At 40.4% G+C, this 22,397-nt stretch overlaps 2 protein-coding genes across 3 annotated transcripts; one reads left to right on the top strand and one right to left on the bottom strand.

Moving 5' to 3' along the window:
* Positions 1-624: 624 nt before the first annotated feature.
* On the bottom strand, positions 625-4,650 carry LOC145908435 (uncharacterized). The gene is made up of 3 exons (XM_082995715.1): positions 4,503-4,650; positions 3,695-3,788; positions 625-2,842 (listed from the first exon to the last, which is right to left on the bottom strand). The coding sequence occupies exons 1-3, from the start codon at positions 4,555-4,557 to the stop codon at positions 874-876; spliced, it is 2,118 nt and encodes a 705-aa protein (XP_082851841.1). The 5' UTR covers positions 4,558-4,650; the 3' UTR covers positions 625-873.
* Positions 4,651-17,860: 13,210 nt separating this feature from the next.
* Positions 17,861-22,378, top strand: LOC145908479 (alpha-(1,6)-fucosyltransferase-like). Of its 2 annotated transcripts, none has more exons than XM_082995773.1 (8): positions 17,861-18,039; positions 18,183-18,232; positions 19,037-19,131; positions 20,082-20,328; positions 20,645-20,900; positions 21,216-21,380; positions 21,519-21,669; positions 22,031-22,378. In XM_082995773.1, the coding sequence occupies exons 1-8, from the start codon at positions 17,963-17,965 to the stop codon at positions 22,352-22,354; spliced, it is 1,365 nt and encodes a 454-aa protein (XP_082851899.1). In that variant the 5' UTR covers positions 17,861-17,962; the 3' UTR covers positions 22,355-22,378. The 2 variants fall into 2 exon arrangements, with proteins under 2 accessions (XP_082851899.1, XP_082851900.1); XM_082995774.1 differs by lacking the exon at positions 17,861-18,039 and adding an exon at positions 18,810-18,899 and having other exon boundaries at positions 18,207-18,232.
* Positions 22,379-22,397: the final 19 nt, after the last annotated feature.

Here is a 22,397-nt window from a genome sequence, read left to right as displayed (position 1 = left end):
CGCGTATTTTTAAGCGAAGTGCTTACTTTAGGGTTTCATGCTTGGGTTTCTCCTTCGAAGGTGCTTACTTGTTCATGAAATACAGAAAAAGGGTTGTATGACGCAGTGCCGAACGTTTTCAAACCGGCCACCCTAAAAATAGGGTCTGCCAACCTGACGAAAAATAAGTAATATCCTCAACATCGGAGAGAGTTCTGACACAAATTCGAAATTTCGGCATCAAAAAGCAGCTTGCTTATTTTTAAGCCCACGTCGGTAGTAACCCTGCTTCTAAGTTACAGATATGTTTGTTGTTTCGGTGATAAAACAAAATATACAGCAATATTGTAAAATAATCAAATTCTACATATTCTACGAGAACTGCTGCTTCGCGACATTTGAATTCTTCCGCAGATTGTCATCGTAATTACGTTAGGGAACCGAGTTACGCTATGTAAATATTTTGTTTAGCGTTTGTTAAGTACACTAAGACCGCCTGTTGCTATGGGATTTCAACATCAACTGATTTTCACGAATAACTCGTATATCTATTACAGTAAACTCCGTTGAACCATGTCAGTGTGGACAGTAACTATGCAGCGTATTGGAAGCAAATCATTTCGCTCTTAAAATTCAAAGTTAAACGACACAAAGTTTATTAAAAAAAATGTACGACCGCAATTGCAACACGACGATGTCGCGAAAAAAAAATTAGACACGATACCGGAAAACCGTTATATCTTTGGCTGCTTCAAATGGGTAACGGTTTATTTTCCTGTGTGGTCATTTTTATAATACAAGACGCAGTGGCATACAAATATCGACAGCGGTCAAAATAAAGGAACATGTTGACGAAAGAAAGGTTCAGTTAAAGGTCAATCTTCGCGCAATGGTTTAAAGGTCTGTCATGACAAGACCTGTCGACTCAAGCTCATACGTTTGTGACAATATTTCTCTGTCACGGTGACCGGGTGGCAGACAGAGTTTTTCCGCCACCAACCTTCGGGCGCTAAGTTTTGCCTCCACCTCTCCTACTGTCGGTAGAGGGCGACAAAGCTTTTCGAAATTCAGTCGATCCAAAGGCTCGAGCAAACGGTCTGGTCGGCCGCCGAGTTTTGCGATTAAATCCGGGGGAAGCTTACTCAGATCGACCGGTAGGGTTCCGTATTCACAGATATAGCGCCCTCCGCCTCCTATACTTAACTTCCGTCCTGCGCGCTTGTGTTTCGAGTGCGTTCTTGCGGATTGTGGACGATTTGGGTCATTCAGAACAGCGCCCTCGCTTCTGTGACGCGGTTTTGCCGCCACTCGCCTCGTAGGCGTCTTTTTCGTGCTGATTGTGGTCCCAGGCCCTGCCCACGTGGCTTGCGAGTAGATAGGCATTTCTATCACAGTTCCGCTTCCAGTTGGGGATGTCAGGGACGTTGTCTTGTATTTGATGTTCTTTTTTCTAGCTGCGTTTTGCGGTTTCTTAACCTTTGGCTTGGGCTCCACCGACGAAAAAAAAACCTCGCCTTTATCGTCCGAACTACAATCCCCTACAGTTTCTCGAGGTTTGTCTTGCTCACTATCAGGATAAGTATCCAAATTCAGGCGCCTCGTTCGTCGTTTAGAAGGTGCTCGTGACGTAACAAAACCTGGTTCGGACGCATACCCGTCGCTGGACGCACGGTGTCCCTTGTGTCGCCTTTTGCTCTTCGCCTTGATTCTTCTTGAGCTCAACCTTGCTCCACCATCGCTGTCGTATTGACGCATAAACCGTTTACTTTTTGAGCTTCTGCGCGTCGTGCAAGAATCGGCCATACTCTCCGTATCGCTACTTTGTTGGTTCTCGAATGTAGAGTCGTCGCTTTCCTGTTGGTGGAGCACCGACGCTAAGACCTCAGACCGCATTGTGTTCTGCTGGGACTCGGTACGCTCATCAAAGGGTAGTTTAGGCAAGCGCAGGGCTCCGCTGCTCCTCATATCTTGACGAAGGGCTTCCATGGCCTCACCTATCTCACTCTCGTACATCTCCACAATGTCCTCGTTTTCGATAACAGAGCACTCGTGGAAGGCAGAATCACAGTCCGAGACTCTCTTACGACGATCGGCCATTCTTAAGCGCGAAGCATTTTTTCTTTTCCTCCACCCTTTTCCTTCACATCCTTCGACGTCAGACACGTAATCCGAAGTATTGCTAGGTTTGCTACTGAGCTGTGATGATATGGCAGATAGATGGCGCGTGCTTCGTTCCTCTGGGTACTTGTCTAAGGCCTGGTCGCCGGAAAAGTCATTGTACACCTCGATGTTAACGGAATACGGCCGTCGTTGTTCCACAGACTGTAAAGTTGTATTTAAAGGTTTGCGTAATGTGGCCGAGTTGGAACGTTTAAGGTTGGTGTTTTCTTTGGCAAACATTTGTATCTTCGATTCATTTGTCATCATCAGCGTGGCTGGAAGGGTGCGATCCTGGTACAAACCAATATCGCTTGGCAGTTTCTGTGAGTCCTTGCTCTTACGTCTAGATTCGCGCGAGCTTCGTCGACCCTTGCCTCTTGTAGTGATTTCAATCGACTTTCTGCCGGGCGAATCGCGAACGTTTTCAGTCGCGATGACCTGCGACGTTTTGTGAGTGGGCGACTTGTCTTTTGTGACTGTCTCCGTTACAGTAACAACTTTCTTGTCGGAGACAGGCGTTGGCAGTCTGTAGTCGGCGTGGTGCGAAGCAATGGTTTGGCGGGACATGTTCGGGTCATTGTTGTTGTTAATGTGCCATCTAGCGGCCACTGTCTTGTCTCCAAACGGCCGCAAGTTGGCAGGTTTCTGTTGGGAACGCTTGCAGCATAGACTCGGGTAGTGGCCGTGTTTACGTCGGTACCACCTAAACATTGCAAAAAAAAACATTAGTATGTTGTGGATCCACGGCTTTTGCCACGTGATAATTATAAATATGACAAGAAGCTGTTACGAAATGCTGGTGATGTGTTGAAGAAATGAGATGCTCACATTATAGTAAAAAATCTCAGTGCAGATAATCAAGGCAGATCACAATAAAGCAAGCCTTCGAGAAGTCTTCAAGGGCTTATGCTGTGATCACTCATGAGAACGCACAGCACACACTTGAACACACATGTGATTTCTTTTCGAAACATCGACACAAGTGAAATCACACACGAAAATTGAACTGACACGGAGTGTACTCGCCATGGCGGAACATGCGTAAACCTGTTTTAGCGAAAGCGCTGTGGCTGGCACCGAAACTCAGTACCAGCAGTGTAAGTAATGCAAATCGTTGTTATTGGCCCCGCCCGATTCCAATTGCGCTTTTTTCCAGCGATTCCTGTGGACGATATAAGGTCGTATCACTGTGTTCACGACCTCGCGCCAACTACGTCGGTGCCGCTGATCTTTTTGGTTATTTCTTACCCCCTCACACACACAAATAACAGTTTCTCGTTTTTAAAATCCACAGAAACATTCTTTTTGTAATTCTCTCCTAGTATTCCTTTATCTCACGCACATGGCGTTTAATCGGTTAAATTAATCGGTTGTGTGGTGTATTACATCACCAACAATTAAAACGGCTTAAGGTTACGCGTTTCAATTCTTGCTCTGTGTCTTCAACAGAAGAAAGGAACACATACTGCTTCCCGTGTTCATATACAGTTCTGTTTCGGAGTAAAACTTGCCAGTGAATACAGTTGGAGCGCACACGTATTACATACGTACTTACCAAATTCGAAGCCCGATTGCAGCAATTACTAGAACGACGAATATAACCACAAGTGTGACTATGACAACGGTGTTGTCGCCTCCGCTTTCTGTTCCTACAAAATTGCAAATAATTTTCGGTTATGAATCATGGAAGAATGGACTGTGTATTGGGTCAGTCCAGCAGCATAAGACTGGGTACGGTAATATATATTGCAGTTAACGGGGATATATAAGAGTTTTTAAACAAGCACAGTTTTTGTGAATGTGCATGGTTTATATTTCAAAAGCCTTGCATTACTTTTGACAAATGTAGAGCATATATTCGTACACGTTATCTTGCATGTGATATTAAACAGTTTGAGCAAGTTAAAGTTTAAAGCCCCTGGTATTGCTTTTGCATGCAGCCTAAGTGCAGCATATATCCGTACAGGTTATTTTTTAATCCGCACGCGGATTGTAAAATATCCTTTGAGATCATTCCAATACACAACGTGTGAATATTCAGCCGGCACAATATAAATTATTTAGTAGTTCGGTTTGGTGAAAGCATCTGTTTCCTTGGTCGATTTTCTATCAGGTGTCTAGACGAAGACTCGTGAGATAGGCCGAGTTTACTTGCACGGGCTTAACTTGTATTTCTTTTAACTAGATGCGACTTGGCATTTTATTATCTGTTATCAGCTTATCAAAAATGTCTGCCATTTTTCAGTGGAGGTAGTTCCCGTTTCATTAAACAAATCATACACTTCAATATTTTGGATGTTGTTCAAAGTTGTGCACATGGGTATTTTACGATCAAATCGATATATTGGTATTGGTTACTATACCTGATGTTGTTGGTGCTGTAGCGGCGAAAGTCGAACCCACGCCCGAGGTACTCATAATTTTTCTATGGTCGATTCAATTCTTCATTTTCTCAACAGCAGAGTGCACAATTCATATCAGTTTTTAAATAACTTTACACATACATGGATGCAACCTGAATAATCAAATCACATTAAATCCTTTTTCGTTTGCACGAAAATCTTGTACACATTACGGCTAACGCACAGATGAAACCATATAATGTTGTCGATTCAAATGCCAATGAATACACCCAATTTTATTCAAACTGTGCCAAAACACATGTTTTCCACAGCTTCGCGAAAAGAAACAAGGATCTGATGTTCTATAATGAAACTTTACACTATATTCTTCCTGGCAGTTAATACTGTTATGCATTGAAAGAAGCAAAATACGTAACCTTAATGAGTAACTAATAAAACTTACAAATTTAAACCTGCTCTTGCCACATAAAAACTCACAATTGCATCTCTGTTTCTTGACCACATACAAAAGCTTACTCGGACAATGTCGTTGCGTCGTCCAATATACCTAATAAGCAGTCTCAGTCGCTCTCAATCTTAAATCCGCCCTCGACATCTGTTGGCCTTTCCGTCTCTTGCCCGTATAACGCACAAAAAGCACTTGTCGCCATTCTCCAATGGCGAACACGTGCCCACGCGCGTGTCTACCTCGTCAGCGGGCACCTTAAAACAAACACCCCCCGCCACTGGTCGCTTTATATTCCATTAATAGCCTTCACCATCGCGTCGCCCAATTAGACGAACAATTAGCGACCCGCGTTGACATGTCCTCGCTAAAACCTAGCATCGTATCCAGCTTGTTACCAATTGTTAGGCGTCGTGCCCTTGCTGGTGGGTTTAATTGCGCTACGATATCGACCCACTTGTCGCAAAATGTGTTTTTACCGAAATTGTGTAGGCATTAAAGCGATTCGTTGCAATTTATTGCGCCGAAACCGCGAGGTAACTGTTGAATTTTTGTTCTGTTGTAGTTACTGACCATGTCTGTTGGGCAAAATGTACGTATGTACAGGTGACTATTTTCCTAATATTGTCCGAACACTTGTTTTTTTTAGCTAACTGAATAAATCATACAAGAGGCTGGCATAATTCTACTAATTAAACTGATTTGCATAGTTATACGAACCGTAATACAAACATAAAGCGCCAGTATACAGTGTTTCTATCACATAGGTTTGCTAAAACACAATTATCCATGTTCTGTGATACTTTGACTTATATAGCGCTCATATACTATTCACTGTAAAATTCGTAATCATTTTAACGTGTTTAGCGAACTCCTTCTCGTCATATATTATTTTAAGCGACAACCAATTGTCCTGTCAGACAATAGAACAAAATGGTTCTGTTTCACCTGCATTAACAATCTGCACAAAGATTCGTAACAACACTATAGTCATTCCAAGGCCATGTATGCATAGTGAAGTTTGCTAGAAAAGAAATCCTTCCCTTAGTTGAAGATTAACGTCTTCAATTTCCCGCCAACGTGCAAGACCATAAACCCGAAAACAGATCGACGGGGTATTTCTGTGCCGCTGAAGCAATATTGACTTCCCTATCGCGCTGATAGTGGACGCATAGGCGTGTGCTATCTTGTATCAACAGAGAGCTCCGGTCCTACTCGTAGCCTGAGGATAACGTAAAAATGTTAGCCCTATTAAACGATCCCAACCGGCACCTTGGTTAACAAAGGCATTGCGGCAACAGAGTTTGGATATACGGTCATAAATTAGGATTTTCTGTAAAGGGATTTGTCATTGTGGTCGGAAGCTGTAGGGTTGCCTGCTGCTGACATACGGTTATCAAGACACGGATATTTGCCGAATACACACTGCGTCATTCATACATACTGTGTATACCTTACTTTGATGCAGAATATATTACCACACCAATCTTAAACGGTTTAAACTCGTTGATTGTTGGCGTCTTGTCTGTTTCCTGCCAGGAACCTGTGCTAACCTTCTACATATAGCGTAATGTTGCATTAGTTAGTTGCCGTGAATGGGCTTAGTTAAACTTGCAGATTACACAAATCAGTATCTTCAAGTATGTGTACCATCAAAACACTGCGGCCGAAAACTATTTGTCATTTGAGCACTTTGTCACCTGCATATGCATTACGTAAGGAAACTGCTTTACTGTAAATGCCGCGCATACAAAATACTGTAAAGACTATCGCGCCGCTCAGGCACAGGCGGAAACCCCGCAACGCACAAGTACAGGAACTTGACGTTAAACATGCCCGCTGTATTATAATGGTAACCGCAGTCTCGCCATAACATCCACAACAATACAAAAGCTAACGATGTCGAGGTCTTGTCCATTTAACGGACAAAGGCGCTTGCTTTGACATTGCTGATAATAAGACGGCCTTGACGCTTGATAAAATCAGTCGGCAAATGGAAATCGGTTTTGTTTAGCATTTGGCTCCCGGCGAGCTAAAGTGTTGACGTTTTTATAAGGAAAAAGGTTTCGCATTTAAGGGCATATTTTATCATTCCCTAACGCCAACTTTAATCAATACTGTCATTGATCTTATTACTGGCATTTTTCACCAGCTGTAGATGAATCAATGATGCATGTTCACTTCAAGCATCTAACTGTAAGTTATCAACATAACATGGTCACACGTTTCCAAGAACAAAAAATAACATTGCTAATGTTCTGCGTGATCAAAAATCGAAATATCTATATGTAGCAGCAAGTACCTTTCTTGCGTGTATAATTTCGTTCTGTTAGTATGGGCCTTTTTTGTCAATGCTTCTCACGCCACGTCTTCCATAACTTTCATCAAAGAACATACGACTTTGTGCTTCCCAAAACTAAAACGTGTACAAATTAAAATTACCCCCTCAGCAGTAAACATTCCACGATGCAACGCTTCCAAATAAAGCAATCGACTATTTAAATATCGTGTCACTCCGTTTGCTGTTGCACAAGGAGGTGATGAACCACTCTCTCCGTTGGGAAAACATGCTTTCTCCAACGTACTCGTTTTATCGAATGTAATAACCGATATGTTTACAATACCGACACGATTGCCACCAGTGGTGGCCACCGCATGTATGATAACATGTAATTCCATGTGGTTGGGAGTATAGCGTTGCTTTCTGTCGATAAATCTCATTCTACAGTTAACAGTGCGATTTAAAATGTGAATTAATTGTGTAGTCGATGTTGCCAATGAACACGGGCTAAACTGTACATGCCCTTTTAACTGTGATTTCCAAGCAATCACATACATTTCCAACAATTCGAAATAGCTAAAGCAATTTTTTGTCGTACTTTTGTGTTACAATAATTCAGCAATTCATTAATTCTGCTAGATGCATATACACAGTTGTATGGACTACGTCTATCTGACAGTACATGCATATACCGGAGTTACTTCATAACAAAATGAAAATCTCTTAATTGCTTGCGATCGTCTTAAACTGCAAGTTCTCTTAAATCCACCGTATCCTGTACTGTTTCCTTTAGATCTAAAATACGACTTCGTACCACTTCTGCCCACGGGTTATGACAAAACCGTTTTTGCACGACCTCACTGTGCTGTGCCGTTAACCAACGTAAGCACTTGCACCTGCATACCAGCGCATATACAGATGGTGTCATATTTTCGTCAGAGTGCATGAATATTTCATATTAAGTTGCGACGCTCGCAGTGCAGCAATACGCTGGCATCGCTCAAACCATTTTATCATCATCATAAAACACTTCCCTTGCCATCTTGGGTATACAATTTAAACAGAAGCTGCGATGTTATTCTAATTGCATTGTAGGCCAAACAAGGAAAAGCCATTTTAATTTACAATTATAGCTCGCTGGAAGAGCAAGCGCTCTAAACCAATAACCAATACGCCAATACCGCATCGATAAACCAATAATTTTGTGACAATAGTTAGACGGGCCATGTGGACGCCGTGGAATGCAAAATCGTCACAAACCGGTACCGCGTTTTCATCACCATGGGGTCATATACAACACACATAAATACAGTGTTAAGTTCAAACATTTATTCTTAATGTAGGTTTTTGATGGTTTAATTCAACAAAAAATGTGAAACAAAAATCAATAATAGCATGAGGGCAGCTCGACACTCACCGAGAAATGATTATAGTCCAGATATTCAGCATACAAAAACCAACCTGATTATTTACTTAAGCATACCCTTTGGTGTAAGATGAACTCCCCGTACCTTACATTACTAGACACTGACTGGAAATTTGTTTCAGTGGACATTTGCAGTGTCATTGAAAACTGAAATGCGATGAAAATGATAAAAGAAAAACTTTTTACCATAGCAATATAACTTACATTTCATAGCAAAATCTATGGATCAAAGATAACATTGCAAATACAGCCCAACGCCCAAACCGCTCCTCTGACATTTGCAAAATAAAATCTTACCCAAGTTGTCGACCATACAACCAGGCACGATCGATACGATGTTAACATTACTCGCGACGATCGACGAGCGCGGTATCAATGCGGATTAAGTTATGAAAAGATGACTACGCTTTCAATTGGCGGCGGCAATACAAATCACAGAGGTCAGTTCGTCTAAGCCCAGGGGTCAGGAGGGTCAGTCGTTGGAGCGAACGCCATGTTCGATTCCGCCCTCTGTAGCGTACTGACGCTTCGCGACGGCGTTCCGTGGTGTTCGGTTCGCGTTGGGATACACACGATATAGGTTGTAAGCCTCGGGGAAACTTTTTTAAAGGGGCGGCTTAGGTATGCAGTGGGAATTGCTACGCAAATAGTTAAGCTGATGTCCAGTTGTAGCCTAGGAATCCCAACAATGTGTGATTCTAGCCGTGTGTGAAAGTACAATGATGTAATTGCTTGGCAAGGCAATTGCCAATACCTACGTAACTTTAATACATCCACTAAAATTGTATCAACATAATACAAGTGTTTGAAGAATTGTCACATATTTAATTGAAGACGATAACGTTTTTTTCCTTTCCTTCATACTAAACACTATAAAATCAACACAGTAACCAAGCGACGATTAAAGGCATTCAAATACAAATTCTAGATATTTCGTGAAAACGTTCGCTTTAGAAGCAGCCCCACGTCAACACCTGTGCCACGTAACACAGTGCTGCGCAAAAGACAAACTTAGTCATTATCTAAACCTCCGTTTTTTTTATGACAAATGTTTAAAGCATGCTTTTTGTCACTAATATGAAACACGCATTCACTTCTGTCAAAATCTCATCAAACATGTCTTACCATGTATATGTCTTACGACAAAATTGAAACTTCACTAAATACTACACAGCGCGCAGTCGCTGACCCGACTCGGCCCTAAACAACATCCGTCTTGCCTTGCGCGCGATTTCAGTACACAAAACAGTTCAAATCCTGACACGAGTATTGTATGAGGGTCACGAAAACAGCGCGGACAGAGTCAAACAAAGGGGTTGGCGAGTGTAATTGAGTGTTGCTGCGTTGAGGGCTCTCCAAGGAAAGGCGACAGCGGTGCGTTTCCCAGAGGTTTAACCGCCTATATCTGTTTCCTTCAAATACGTATGTTTATCTCCAGGATACAGATATGCCAAAATAAGGCTTGTTCGAGAGTTGATCCCATTGAGAAGGGTTGACGACATTGTGCACAAAATTAGGTGGAAAGGTTCAGAAATTATGATAAAGACACTTTAATTGACATATAAACATGCATCTATTTCATTCTTTATGACTGTTTTTGCCGTTTTACAAACTATCCACAAAATGCCGAAACCTTTTCTCAGAAAAACCATCATGTTTAATACTGAGGGGAAAACTTGGGTAAGAATTAAGGAAATAATGCTGTTAAAGGCCAAACATGATAACGAACTTGTATTGGAGTTTGGATGAAACGAAGATCCTGGCGTTGGTGTGAATATGCTCCCATGTAAAAGTATTTATCTTCGATACTATGCTCCCCTAAACCTGAAACTCACACTTACGTTCAACACAAGATAGTACTAGAAAACACGAACTCACTTCCGGCAAGAAAATATGTAGTATTTATGGCCTGCTTCATAATCGATTATACACACCACGTACAAACTACGTCACGGAAAAATCGATGCGGATTCTAGCGAGGTGTCTAGTATTACGTTTGGCCTCTAGTCGGGAGTTTAAACACTCCACAATCAACGTAAAGCGAAAACTAATCGATGTTTGGCTGGGTTCTACTTACGACCCGTTATCTCAGTACCGATGGGAACAATTGGAAGTTGGGCCGTTTTTTATGCTCGAGTGGCTATGGTACCATTCATAAGAAAATACATATATTCTTGACATTGCCTAAATAGCAAAAATGTTTGACACCAGACTTTACTTTTATAATCAATTCGTGTACACGGTGCCGCATTTTCGCAAATAGTTTAGTCATTTATGCATAAACAATGACCTTAGAAATGAGCTTTAAACAATGCAGTATTTTGTGTACGTTTTTAGTTCACACAATCAAAGGACGAAGTGTAACTTTAACCAGCCACCGTGAAACCTGTTTACGCCAGCACTTCAAAAAGGCCGATAATTTCCAGTTGAACACAACGACAGCAAACCAAAACGTGTTTTAACATGTCCGAGCCTTGCCGCATTCCCACACTACGGCGTCGTTTACTCGAAAAGCACCCTGGCGTCTGCCTATAGGTTTCTAATCACCAATGTTCTGCAAAGGATTACCCGCGAACCAAACCTCAGTACCAGCGCTTAACGATTCGACACGGCAACGATGGTGGCTAATTTTACTTTAAACTTGAAATTTAACACCTCGGCAATTACCTAAGCGAGCGCGAACGATAACTGTTATACCAGGTTGCGGTTTCGGTTACTGCAACCGCATGAAAATATGAGCTTTTACCAACAGTAGATAAAAACAAAATGCTAACAACAACAAAAAAAAATATTACATCTTTCGTCCCGAGTTGATAACCTTTATGGTTTTATCGGTGCCCATTCCATTTCATTTCTTTGTATATTGTTCTTACGCGTAGATGCCTTTTTTGCAAAATAAACATGAGTTGATTTGATTATCGTCCTCTTCTCTGAAGCTATAGACGTATAATCATACTTTAAAGGTGAAACTTGCGTGAAATTTATACTTTAACACCAACGCAAACTGAAAAAAAGATTTGTAATCTATATCACGTTTCGCCCTATCGGCCACGAAGCTTGGGCGAATCTCGAAACAGGTCAACACTTACAAACTGTGCTACTGTATAGTGCGACGTTCAAAGTACATTTCCTAACACAAAAGATATCCTTCGAGGAGTCTGAATCTCAATATCGACCACTATAGATTTGCTGGCGATGCGGAGGCCGCTAATTACGTCACAGGGGGCGGCGATAACAAGCAATTACACCTCGCAGGTGGAACAAACACATTATTACGGCAAAAATCTCATTGTAACGCGTTAATTGCGCCGACTGCTCTTCACCTCTCGCATTAAAACCATTCCATGTTTCCGGATTACAGGTAATGGAACATTCGACTAAGTATTCGACAAAAGTATTAATACAACGAGTAATAGCGGTGGCGATAAATGCACAGTAGTGGATAACTCGTCAAACCAACTGTACTGTTAGCACCGTCAAGACTTGGTTGGTGATTTTAGACAATACGCATTCGGCGAGAAACACGTTTGGGCGTTACAGTCAATAAAAACCAAGAGCTTTTTTACAATAAGAAAGATCGAAACGCTTTCTCTTATTTGGTTTCAACACTGCGACAAAAATGTTATCTAATTTAGATAAAATAGCGCCTTAAGTGCAAACTCAACACCTCTGACTCACTGGCAATTAATCAGAGGAACGAAAATAGCCGTTGTATTCTTTGAAGTTGTAGCACTTTACCTGTAGTAACTTTTGTAACACGGTAGCATGGCCTGACTGAAATTCCATCTCCACTCCATTAAAGCATTAATCACACTGACTCGCATTATCACTAATAGCAGCCAAATTCAGCCACAGCAGCTAGGATACTAAATGTATCTGTCCGAACACGAAGTTGAATCCGGAACATTTGACCCCAAGTGCTGTCGGCGAGTTATTCGAGAAAGCCTGTAGGGATTTGTTATTGTAAAATTCGAGGAATCGTAATAGAGCGCACGAAAGTAACCGGCCTTTTCCGCGGCCTGTTTACACGACTCGCTCGGTGTCAACCGGAAAAAAAGGCCGTCGCGTTCGGTTACCCCTCGTCGCTTGAAATTGTACCTTCGCGGTTCGGTCTTGTTTACAGCGGGATCGCTGTTTTCTGTAACAATAATCCTGTTTAAAACGGGAGTCCAAACATGTCCCGTTGTTGACTTGATTGGATTCAACCGCGAACCGCTTTGATTTCAAAATGACGGCCTTTTAGGTGCATTTATATTGTTTTGTTATGGAGGGTTTGTTCAGTCAATCAGCCCAATGAACGACTTTCTTGACACCGTGCTAGTATAATAAACTGACCTAAGTTCAAGCTCTGTTTTTAGTACAAGCTCTGTTAACCTCACCATGTTGATATATTTTAATGACAATCTGAGTGTCTTACGGTACAACGCCTTGCTTTGTATTCCACACCTTAATTTCTTGTAAAATCGAACCTCATCCATGCAACGATATTTGCCACAATTTACAACCTTTCCAGAAAACTCAATGGATGATGCTGCCAACATGTTGATAAATCAATGTTTTGCTTCAGCAAGCAAAGGTGACTTACTTCAACGCTTGATCAATCTGAGACTATTAAAAATGTATACCGTAGTTCGTCGAACCTTTCTTCAGCAGCAGATTCCACAGAAACATTGTCACAAAACCCCAGTCCGCATCTTTCGAATGTTTCTCTTGTGTGCTCTGAAAGGCGTTTACAAATTAGGCCACATGTCTTGTGCTCTTGGCTCTGGCAATTCTCTGGCCACCTTGAAACTAGTTCCAACTACAATAGACTCCCCGCAGTTGTGGCTACTAATGCGGTTTAATTCGGTCCTGGCAGTAAAAGTCCCAGCGGGCGAAGTATTTGTGATAATTGGTCCTTTACAACAATGCATTCGCCGCTGTCAAATAATGCCAACTACATGGAACGCCAAAAACGCTACAGCCTACTATGACATGACATTTGTTGAAGTTATGACTGATCGGTTTTGCTTTGCCACTGTACTGTGGTACCTGCATTATTACACTAGTTCAGTGATTCCCAAAATTTTGTGTGTGCTTACCACTTGGAGGTAAAACAATTGTGACGCCCAGGGGATGAAGTAATAAACATTTTGAGATCACTTACGATTTTTTAAATTTGAACTATATCCGCAAATTACGGAAAGGTGCTAGCGTGCCACCGGTTGGGAAACACTGCACTAGTTCAACCCAAAAGGTATCAACAAGACGAACTTTCCAGAGAACGTTTTACTATAGCTTAACTTTCTCGTCTGTTCATCACTTCCGTACTTCGAAAGAGAACTTTAAAATAAGTAATGCGAAACTGCATGAGGTCATAATAACTGAAACACGTTTACAAAGTAAATATGGCGAAATATTGTTCGCAAAGAAGTTCATCCTGGTTCGAAATAGGTGCTACCTTTGTTGTTCGTGTTCGAGTCATTTGAATCCGTCTGTCGGAGAAACGTGGATCTTGTTACAATGTTATGCCGCCAACCTTTTGTTAAAGGCTTAAGGCTCATCAGATGTGTTGCTGGGTGTGCTCCGAGTATCATGTGGTAAATTCACAAAAGGTGGTCTGGGAGTAACACATCTGTCTCCATAGAGCCAACTTAAAAAAAGTTGAAGAGTTTGGATCCAAATTTGGCATGATAGTAGAAAAGGTAGATATTAAACATCTATCAAACTGTCAGTAAGGTTTTCTGTTTTCTTATGATGAAATGTCCGTTTGCAACAAAACATTTTGCAGGCTTTAAAACCTGCCCATGTTTTTAATAAGGCCCAAAATTTTGTTGTTTTGTAAAAACATTTTCCAAGTCTCAAGAAGCCAATGAAAGTGTTTGTTGCTACGTTACATCCCAAATAACGTCCAAAGAAACCGATTCATACAATATTACAATCCCTTTATAACTTAAAATACACAACACGAAACAACACACAAACAACATAAGGTTAGACTGCAAGGTGTTACAGACTATTATGGGAAAATCAAAAATTTTGGTTCATAGCATACCGGTTATTTTTAGTATATGATAGAGGCCGCTGAAAACGTTAGAAACATGTTGGGCCTTTTTTTGCTCACGTGGGGCGACATACGAAACCGAAACTAACTTACCTTCATAGCAATTCAGTTTACACTTTGAACATTGCTGTGCATAAAAAACATAAGTCATATTAACAAAAACTTTAAATTTTTGTAACTGAAAAATTAAGTGAATCAATATGCCTTAAATAAATGGGTTATTGACCATAACAATTTTGATATAGAATGAAAGTTTCCCAGACTTTGTAAACCGACGATAGTAGATATATATATTACCGCGATATACGCAGAAACTGACGTTTTCTTGTACATTTAGAAATATGGCTAGCGGGCCTTATTACCATCAGGGACTTATCACCATCAGGGACTTTTTACCTTCAGGTATCTTACGTGTACTTACTAATGTACACTTGCTGTTATTGTTGTGCGTGTTATTGCTCTTTGACAGTTCACGCTAGATGGCGCCCGCTGGCAGTTATGAGTTGGTAGGAAGTGGATAAGTTGTGTCCACAGATGCAAAACAGTTACAGTGCAACCTTGACGCGTTCAGCAACATGGGGTGGTTGACCCGAAAATGGTGATACCAGTTTCACAATCGCTTCGTCAGAAAATTGCGATACCTAGAAATGAAATGAGCGCAAAGCAAAATTACATGCTTTAATATGATATTGGACTTGAATTGCTGTTAAATCTAGCGTTTATGCTTGCGTTGGCACTCTCCTGCTTGTTGATTTTGTGTCACTGCAGCATGGAATGATATTTTCGGTGCCACGTGTTTAACCTCGAATAATTTAGAGCTTAGTTTAGGTACGTGTGTTTCCATGCGAAGAAAGGAAACGATACTGTTTCAGATACGTGAAAGGAATAGACAGCACAAAAGCTGAGATCAGATGGTGAACCAAAGACAATGTTTTATTCTCGCCTGCTTCGTGTCAGACAGAGTGACAGACATTTTCAGTTATTTCTAACCGAGGCTATTTCCAGGGTAGTGCGTAATGGGGTGGTTTTAGCACACGTGACGTTTACCCTTTTGCAGCCAGTACTGAGCCAGGATAATTGTATTTTAATAAATCTGGTCTTCCTGCACTAAAAGTCGTTTAATTGTGGCAACAGAATAATTAAAATACATTAGGCCTGACGGCAACAACAGCACAACACAAGGTTATTAGTCCAGTAAAACAAAACATTTTGTTTTAACTATGCGTGGAGAAACTCAGCAGATACAAAATAAGTTTTTCTGTCAGTGACAAGTTGGGTATGATGCGTTTGATAGGTTAACGACATCAACCTCCGCCCTGAATCATAACCCATTGTGAAAATGATGGGTACATTTAGTCAGCATTGTGACGGGACAATTGTTTATGGTGTTTTCTCTCATTAGTGGTGAACGCAATGTATGCGTATTGTTAAGCCACGTGTCACATTTTGGTGCGAAAAGGGCCTTAATCTAGCACTGAGAACTACCATGTATTTACGAAGAGTATATATGACTATTGAAATTGACGCCAAAACGTATCGGTATTATTACTTCCTCCAGTTTAAGTGCGTTTTTAACGGAAGATGACTACTCAGATTCCCCAGTCACGTAACTTTGGTTCGTCTGTATAAGCGTTTCGATCAGACGTTACTGTTGGCTTCTGTGTGCAGAAACCTATCCTTTGCGTGCACGAGAGACCCATACTGGATTTACGTCTGAACGAATTGTTCCGTCGTTGCATCTGGCAGTAACTCATTGAATATATTATACACTTCTTGTTTTGTGCCACAATCGTTTTAGGTGCAACGTATATGTCCCTCTATTTGCAAGTTTATCAAATAAAAATAATTAGCTTTGGGTTTCTGTTATGTTTTGTAAATTTTTTTATCGTCACATTCCAGATAAAAACACCTAAACAAGAAAGCTGTATTGTCGGTGGTAGATTACTGTTGTTCGTTGGCGTTTGCCGCCATATTCTGGCTCATTTTTTCTTGTTTATTCAGCACCCTGTATGAGGAACGTGATTAGCCAACGACAGTCTGGTAATCGAATAGTGCTGATGTCTTGGAATAATGTTTGCGTACTTGTTCTGATAAGTGTCGGATTGCTAAAGACCTGAACATTTTTTTGCCAGAAGAGCTTTGAATTTATTGAATATTGTGCTTGCGGTAGCGTCAGCAACAAAATATCTTGTTTCCTCTTGAAATTATTATAATTATTCCTATTGCTTGCGGTGATGTTCAACCCGTAAGTTATGATATATATATATATATAGTTGGGCCTGAATAACAACAAAAGGACGTGGTTGTTTTTTATGTTAACCAATTGTCTCTGACATTAATTGGAATACACTTTACTGTGTTATATCAAATCTCTATTCTCCGACAACCGCCTTCTTCCTAAACGGCCCACGTGTTTTCTTAAAGCTTCACAATGCCCGCTAATTGTGTGGAGTGCTAATTCCAAGATAAACAAAGCACGATGAAAAAACAAATTTAAACGTTTGTGGGTACACTTCATATAGTTAACACTTTTCCCAGAGTGAAAATTCCTGAAATGGGTTGCATATCAAAAATCCTAGCGACATGTCAAAACAGTTTAGTTTTTTTTTCCAGGCAGTGCCAAAATTTTTTTCCAGGCAGTGCCAAACATTGATTAGTGCCCTTGCATTTGTAGTGTCGACGTCATATTTGCAATTATTATGTTGTTTATTTCTTGCATCACCCATTTTTTTTAATGTCGGATAATAATCACGCTGCAAACCCATATCAACTTATTTTCGGCGAAGGTGGTATTCGTCCGTATGCATGGAAGATCTGGTCAACCTTTTGTGACACTTCCAGCAACAAGCCGCCTTTTCAAATGAGTCACGGGGTAATCCGAACTCATTAAGCCACACATGCCTGTTGCGTATGGAAGACGAACTAAAGTCAAATAGGACAGAGACGTTTTGTACGCGTGGTTTGCAACACTTTAATATATAACCTCGCGCGCTTGTTTATTATGTATTAAACTGATCGATTGACTTTGGGTTTGATAGCAGCCTTTTTATCAGGAGTCAGATATACGGCAGTGTTATTATTTAGGTAGACGTTTTAAGCAATGCTCTACACATTCTGGTTTTCGGCACTTTGACGATTTTTATTGTAATATAATTTCAGCATTTGTCAACTTAGTGTAGAGAATCGAATGAGATTGCCGTGTTTCTCTTTGTAAATTTCTTATTGTCCTGTATACACGAACAACCCATGTAAATATTGGTTTAAAATGGTTTCATCAAACCAAAAGTTACTTTTCATTCTCCTTCTGACAACAGTGTTGATCACCATTTCCCAAAATGCGAGGTAATATGATTTAACCCAAAAGCGTCACAGCTTGTATTATCTCAGCCTTTCGCCTTGAAGCAAAAGTAAAGTAAATTTAAACAAGTTTGTTTGCGTTTGCAACAAAGTTGCCTTAATTGAAGATTGGTATGTGATTTTTTCAGAATTCAGGAGCGTCTGGGGAAATGGATTCAAACTTCAACTGAAAATGCAGGTTATTTTAACTTTTGGTCGTTTTTGTAGTGTTTTTGTGGCAGCTTTAATTCAATTGCATTTAAGCGATAACCAAGTGGCTTATTTCAATTAACTGAAATAATAATTTTTTTCGTTAAAATGTCGATTGGAGAGGCGAGCAAGTAGAGCCTCTTTGTTTTACTCCATGTATTTGCTGAAAAGAAATGTAAGCTTGCCTACAACATATAAAATAGATTTATATAAACGTCAGTTTTTGTCAACCGTTTTGGTCCCCTTTTTCTGCCTCTGCACCACTGCACACAGACTCATAGAAAATGTGCAACAAAATTAAGAACATTTTCAACAGATTTAATTTATTTTATGAGCATGCTTATCTCACAGTGAGCCTTATTTCCTTGCTTGACAAGTGAATAGACTTGGGGAACCATGGTTGTCAAATCGTGTCAGATACCATTTGTTGAATTTGACTGTTTTGTTTTAACAATAGGCAACGAGGCAGTAACCATAGACTACAACACTGCAAAATATTCTGGGCCTATACGACTGTAGTGTTATTCAAGCCATCTGGTGGCTTTTTAAATACTATTTTCTTACAGTTTTGAAACAAAGCCAAATGAAACACGTCGCTTTTTACCAAAATGTGCAACAACATGTGGATTGCGCCAAATAGAATATGGAAATTGTCGGTAAAAGATGTCTGTTGGTGGCAAAGTGCTTGCGGACTCGGCCAAAACCGTTCATAGACATATTTGAATCCGAGAATTTGAGGTTGAGAAACACTTTGTTAGCTGTCTTTTTCACACTCGCTATTTTGTTCCAACAGCAAATGTCACACAAGAAATACTCCCGCAGCCACCCGTGTCATTCCAACTGAAACGCTTACGTGAATTCGTGCAGGACAAACTTGAAACTTTGCAGGTAAGCAGCGCACGGTACTCGATGTTGTTGAGCAACTGCTTCTTGACATTATATCCATATAGTTCACCGTAAATCTATTCGTTATTTATAGTTCCGCGTGTGCTTTCCAACCGTTCGTCGGTCCCTTTAGCTATACCAAAGGTCAAACTCTATTTGGCAAGCAAACAGCTGTCTGACTGCTGTTTGTCCATGGCCACTTGACTTACAAAACGACCCCATAAGAAAGGAACAATTAAACGTCAGTTTTTTGAAGCTAGAATTTAGAAGACCACAATTTTTTGCGCATTGAAGGGTGTGCTCAAAGCGCACTGAGATCTTCTGTCACCCATTTTTTAGTTCCGGGAATATACCCTCGTAAAAGACACTGAGATGCACAGGTTGATTCTTGCAGTCTTTTGTGACAATTTTGCCTTGTTCTTTTCCATGCTCAACTTGAAATAAATTTAAGTTATTGCAAATTTGAAAACAGTACGACACATGCAGTGCCGGTTTGTAACTGAAAAACCCTTCGAATTAACGTCACTGGCTCCCGCATAGCGCTGGACATGAATCAACCACCAGCAATTAGCTATGTTTAGTTGTAATTTTCAAAAGTTGTCAATGTCCCACGTCTGCTTGTGGACTTGTATTTAATTGTACGCGTTCTCAAGCTAATCGTTTTGCATCTAACAACTTTTCATTGGTTGAAAGCTTGAGGCATTTTTATTATCCAGCAGGCTCAAAGCCACTATTGATGAAACCCCTTGAACAAGTTTATTCTATGTACTTGACTTGCCAAACAAAACAAGCAAACAGTATGCAGGCGCAAAGTACTGGGAAAACACGTTCTTTAAATGATTAATGTCCCATGTATTTCCTAAATCTGGTGTATGTGTCGTAGTGAGATATAATATACGTCGTAACTGTTAAAACAAAAACTTAACATCACTATATGTATTGTTTTCTCGAAGAACCCAAGCAACTGTACCACGGCCAGAAAGCTTTTGTGCAAAGTAAAGGCCCAATGTGGAATGGGTTGTCGACTTCATCATATTTCCACGTGTCTTCTCTTGGCTACGGGAACTAATAGGACTCTGGTTCTCGATATGATTCTGCGAGGGTATTCAAAAGTCCAGTCCATCACCGATGCCTATTTGCCATTAAGCGGTACATGCGATTGGTCAGATACCGAATATAACGAGGCAGAAACGATTCAAGGTAAAGGATCAACATTTTGTTGGACGTTAGCAGACAAAGGACCAATAGACATAATGCATTTTTTAGACATTTCTTACTTTCTGAAAAAAATGTATTGGATCTTGAACTTTTTGAATGTAAATACGACTGCTCTTCTGGCATAACTTAACGTACGTTTCGTCTGCCATACAGCAAGACTTCATTAGAATTTAACATCACAATTCAAACGTTAACCGCACTAAAGTTTGTGTGGGTTTCTATGGCCCTGGCGCAAACCCTAATAAGTTAACTTTTACTACTGTTAGTATTGCTTGTGTAAAAAACGTTACTTTTCCAGGTGATGGGGAAGTGGAGACCACTGCAGGAAAGCGTGTGGTAAAGTTGACTGTAACTGGAGTTGTTAAACCGTTCACTCACTTCGCTCCGTTCACCTACCCTGGCGTCTTTAAAGAGTATCTGAAACCCTTCGGAGATGATTCTCATGCGTGGTGGCTTGGCCAACTGATGATCTACATTACCAGAATGCAACCAAGCCTTGGACAGGAAATAAAAGAAATTAAGACAAAAATGGGGTTCGAACATCCCGTTGTTGGGTAATATGAAGGCTTTCCTGTAATTCCTATTAATATTACGTAAACAAAGCTTTGAACAGATCTGGAGAAACTTTTGAAATGCATAAACATTTCATCAGTCTAGAGCAATTTCACTACGAATAGTATTATGTGTATTGTATAGCTTAATTACGTAAGGGACGTTTAAACGACAATAAAATTTTTTTGAAAATTAAACGTAGATTACAGTGCCAGTAGTTGCAGAGATACGGGATTTTATTTTTCTACGTTTTTCCACTTTGTGTTCATTGGTTCCGTCAGTATCACCGCGATATCCGTCAGTATCATTGGTTGCAGGATTCACGTCAGACGAACGGACAAATTGGCTCACGATGCGAAACTTCACGAGATTGGGGAATATATGCTGCAAGCAGAGCAGTGGTTTCAAGAGCGCAATGTGACCGAAAGGCGAATTTTTCTGGCCACCGATGATCTTGCAGTCTATGACGAGGCCAAGAAAAAGTATTTTTTAAAATATCTTCATTAAAGTATCTTTTTCAAGAGCACTAAGTGCACAATATGGTGGAAGTAGGCTATGCAAATACCGTACCTTGTCCAAAACAAATTTGAACGGTTTCATGATTATGCTCATTTTTACAGGTATCCACAGTACAAATTCATGTGCTTGAGTGATAACGCGTATTACGCTCAAATGAAACGGCGAAGAAGCGATGAAGCTTTCTGGGGGATTGTAAAAGACATATCTCTTCTCGGGGAATGTGATTTCGTCGTGTGCACATTCTCTTCAAACGTAGGTGTCCCAGTAAAGAATAAATATTGGAAATACAACGTTATGAAACGCTTTCCATTTCCGAACCAACTATAAAATGGCCGCAGAAAATTAAAGAAATAGCTGCCTGTAACTAACAATCTTATTCAAGAAGTAGTTTATGATATCAAGTACAAGCTATTCCGGCTAACGATTTATTTGATTGCATTGACGAGACTGAACCAAATATGAAAAATTGGTTCGTGGAGTTCGCAGACATTTGAAACCAACGCACAAAGTCTATTATAACTATACTTATTTGTTGTAGGCAGTTTTTTGTTTATACGATCATTATCAGCTTTTACCTGAATAAAAATACGGCAAATTTGTTTACAACACACAGATTGGCCGAATGACTCATGAAATGCTGTTGGCAAGAAGTGACGACCAACATTTAATGTCATCAATATCCATTGATATCGGCTGGTTTTTCTATGGCATGGTGAACATTGACAATATCGCAATAGAAGATCACAATGCCACAAAAAAGAACGAACTTCAATTTCGCACGGGCGACGTTATTAAAAATGCATGGTGCAGAATAAACTGCAAAGGAACGAATACGCGGACGGGACAAAAAGGGAGTTACCCGGAAACGAAAGTGAGAAAAATTCCACTCCCAGCACCCTATGCTTTGTTTAAAAACACTTCGTTGCCTTTTGTGTAAATTATTTTTGATTGCTGGCCTGTCTTTCAGTAAAACACAAAAC

This window comes from Ascidia mentula, chromosome 7 (assembly GCF_947561715.1).
Source record: "Ascidia mentula chromosome 7, kaAscMent1.1, whole genome shotgun sequence".
Classification (NCBI taxonomy): domain Eukaryota; kingdom Metazoa; phylum Chordata; class Ascidiacea; order Phlebobranchia; family Ascidiidae; genus Ascidia; species Ascidia mentula.
Note: the sequence above shows the minus strand (reverse complement) of the source record. Positions and strands in the feature narration are given on the sequence as shown.

What these genes read in the sequence shown, in the direction of transcription:
- LOC145908435 (XM_082995715.1), bottom strand. Translation starts at nt 4,557, where the DNA reads ATGAGTACCTCGGGCGTGGGTTCGACTTTCGCCGCTACAGCACCAACA. An exon ending in TACAGCACCAACAACATCAG is followed by an intron (nt 3,789 to 4,502) that starts GTATAGTAACCA and finishes GCAATTTTGTAG; the next exon opens with GAACAGAAAGCGGAGGCGAC. An exon ending in GCAATCGGGCTTCGAATTTG is followed by an intron (nt 2,843 to 3,694) that starts GTAAGTACGTAT and finishes TGCAATGTTTAG; the next exon opens with GTGGTACCGACGTAAACACG.
- LOC145908479 (XM_082995773.1), top strand. Translation starts at nt 17,963, where the DNA reads ATGGTTTCATCAAACCAAAAGTTACTTTTCATTCTCCTTCTGACAACA. An exon ending in AACTTCAACTGAAAATGCAG is followed by an intron (nt 18,233 to 19,036) that starts GTTATTTTAACT and finishes TTGTTCCAACAG; the next exon opens with CAAATGTCACACAAGAAATA. An exon ending in TGTGCACATTCTCTTCAAAC is followed by an intron (nt 21,670 to 22,030) that starts GTAGGTGTCCCA and finishes TACAACACACAG; the next exon opens with ATTGGCCGAATGACTCATGA.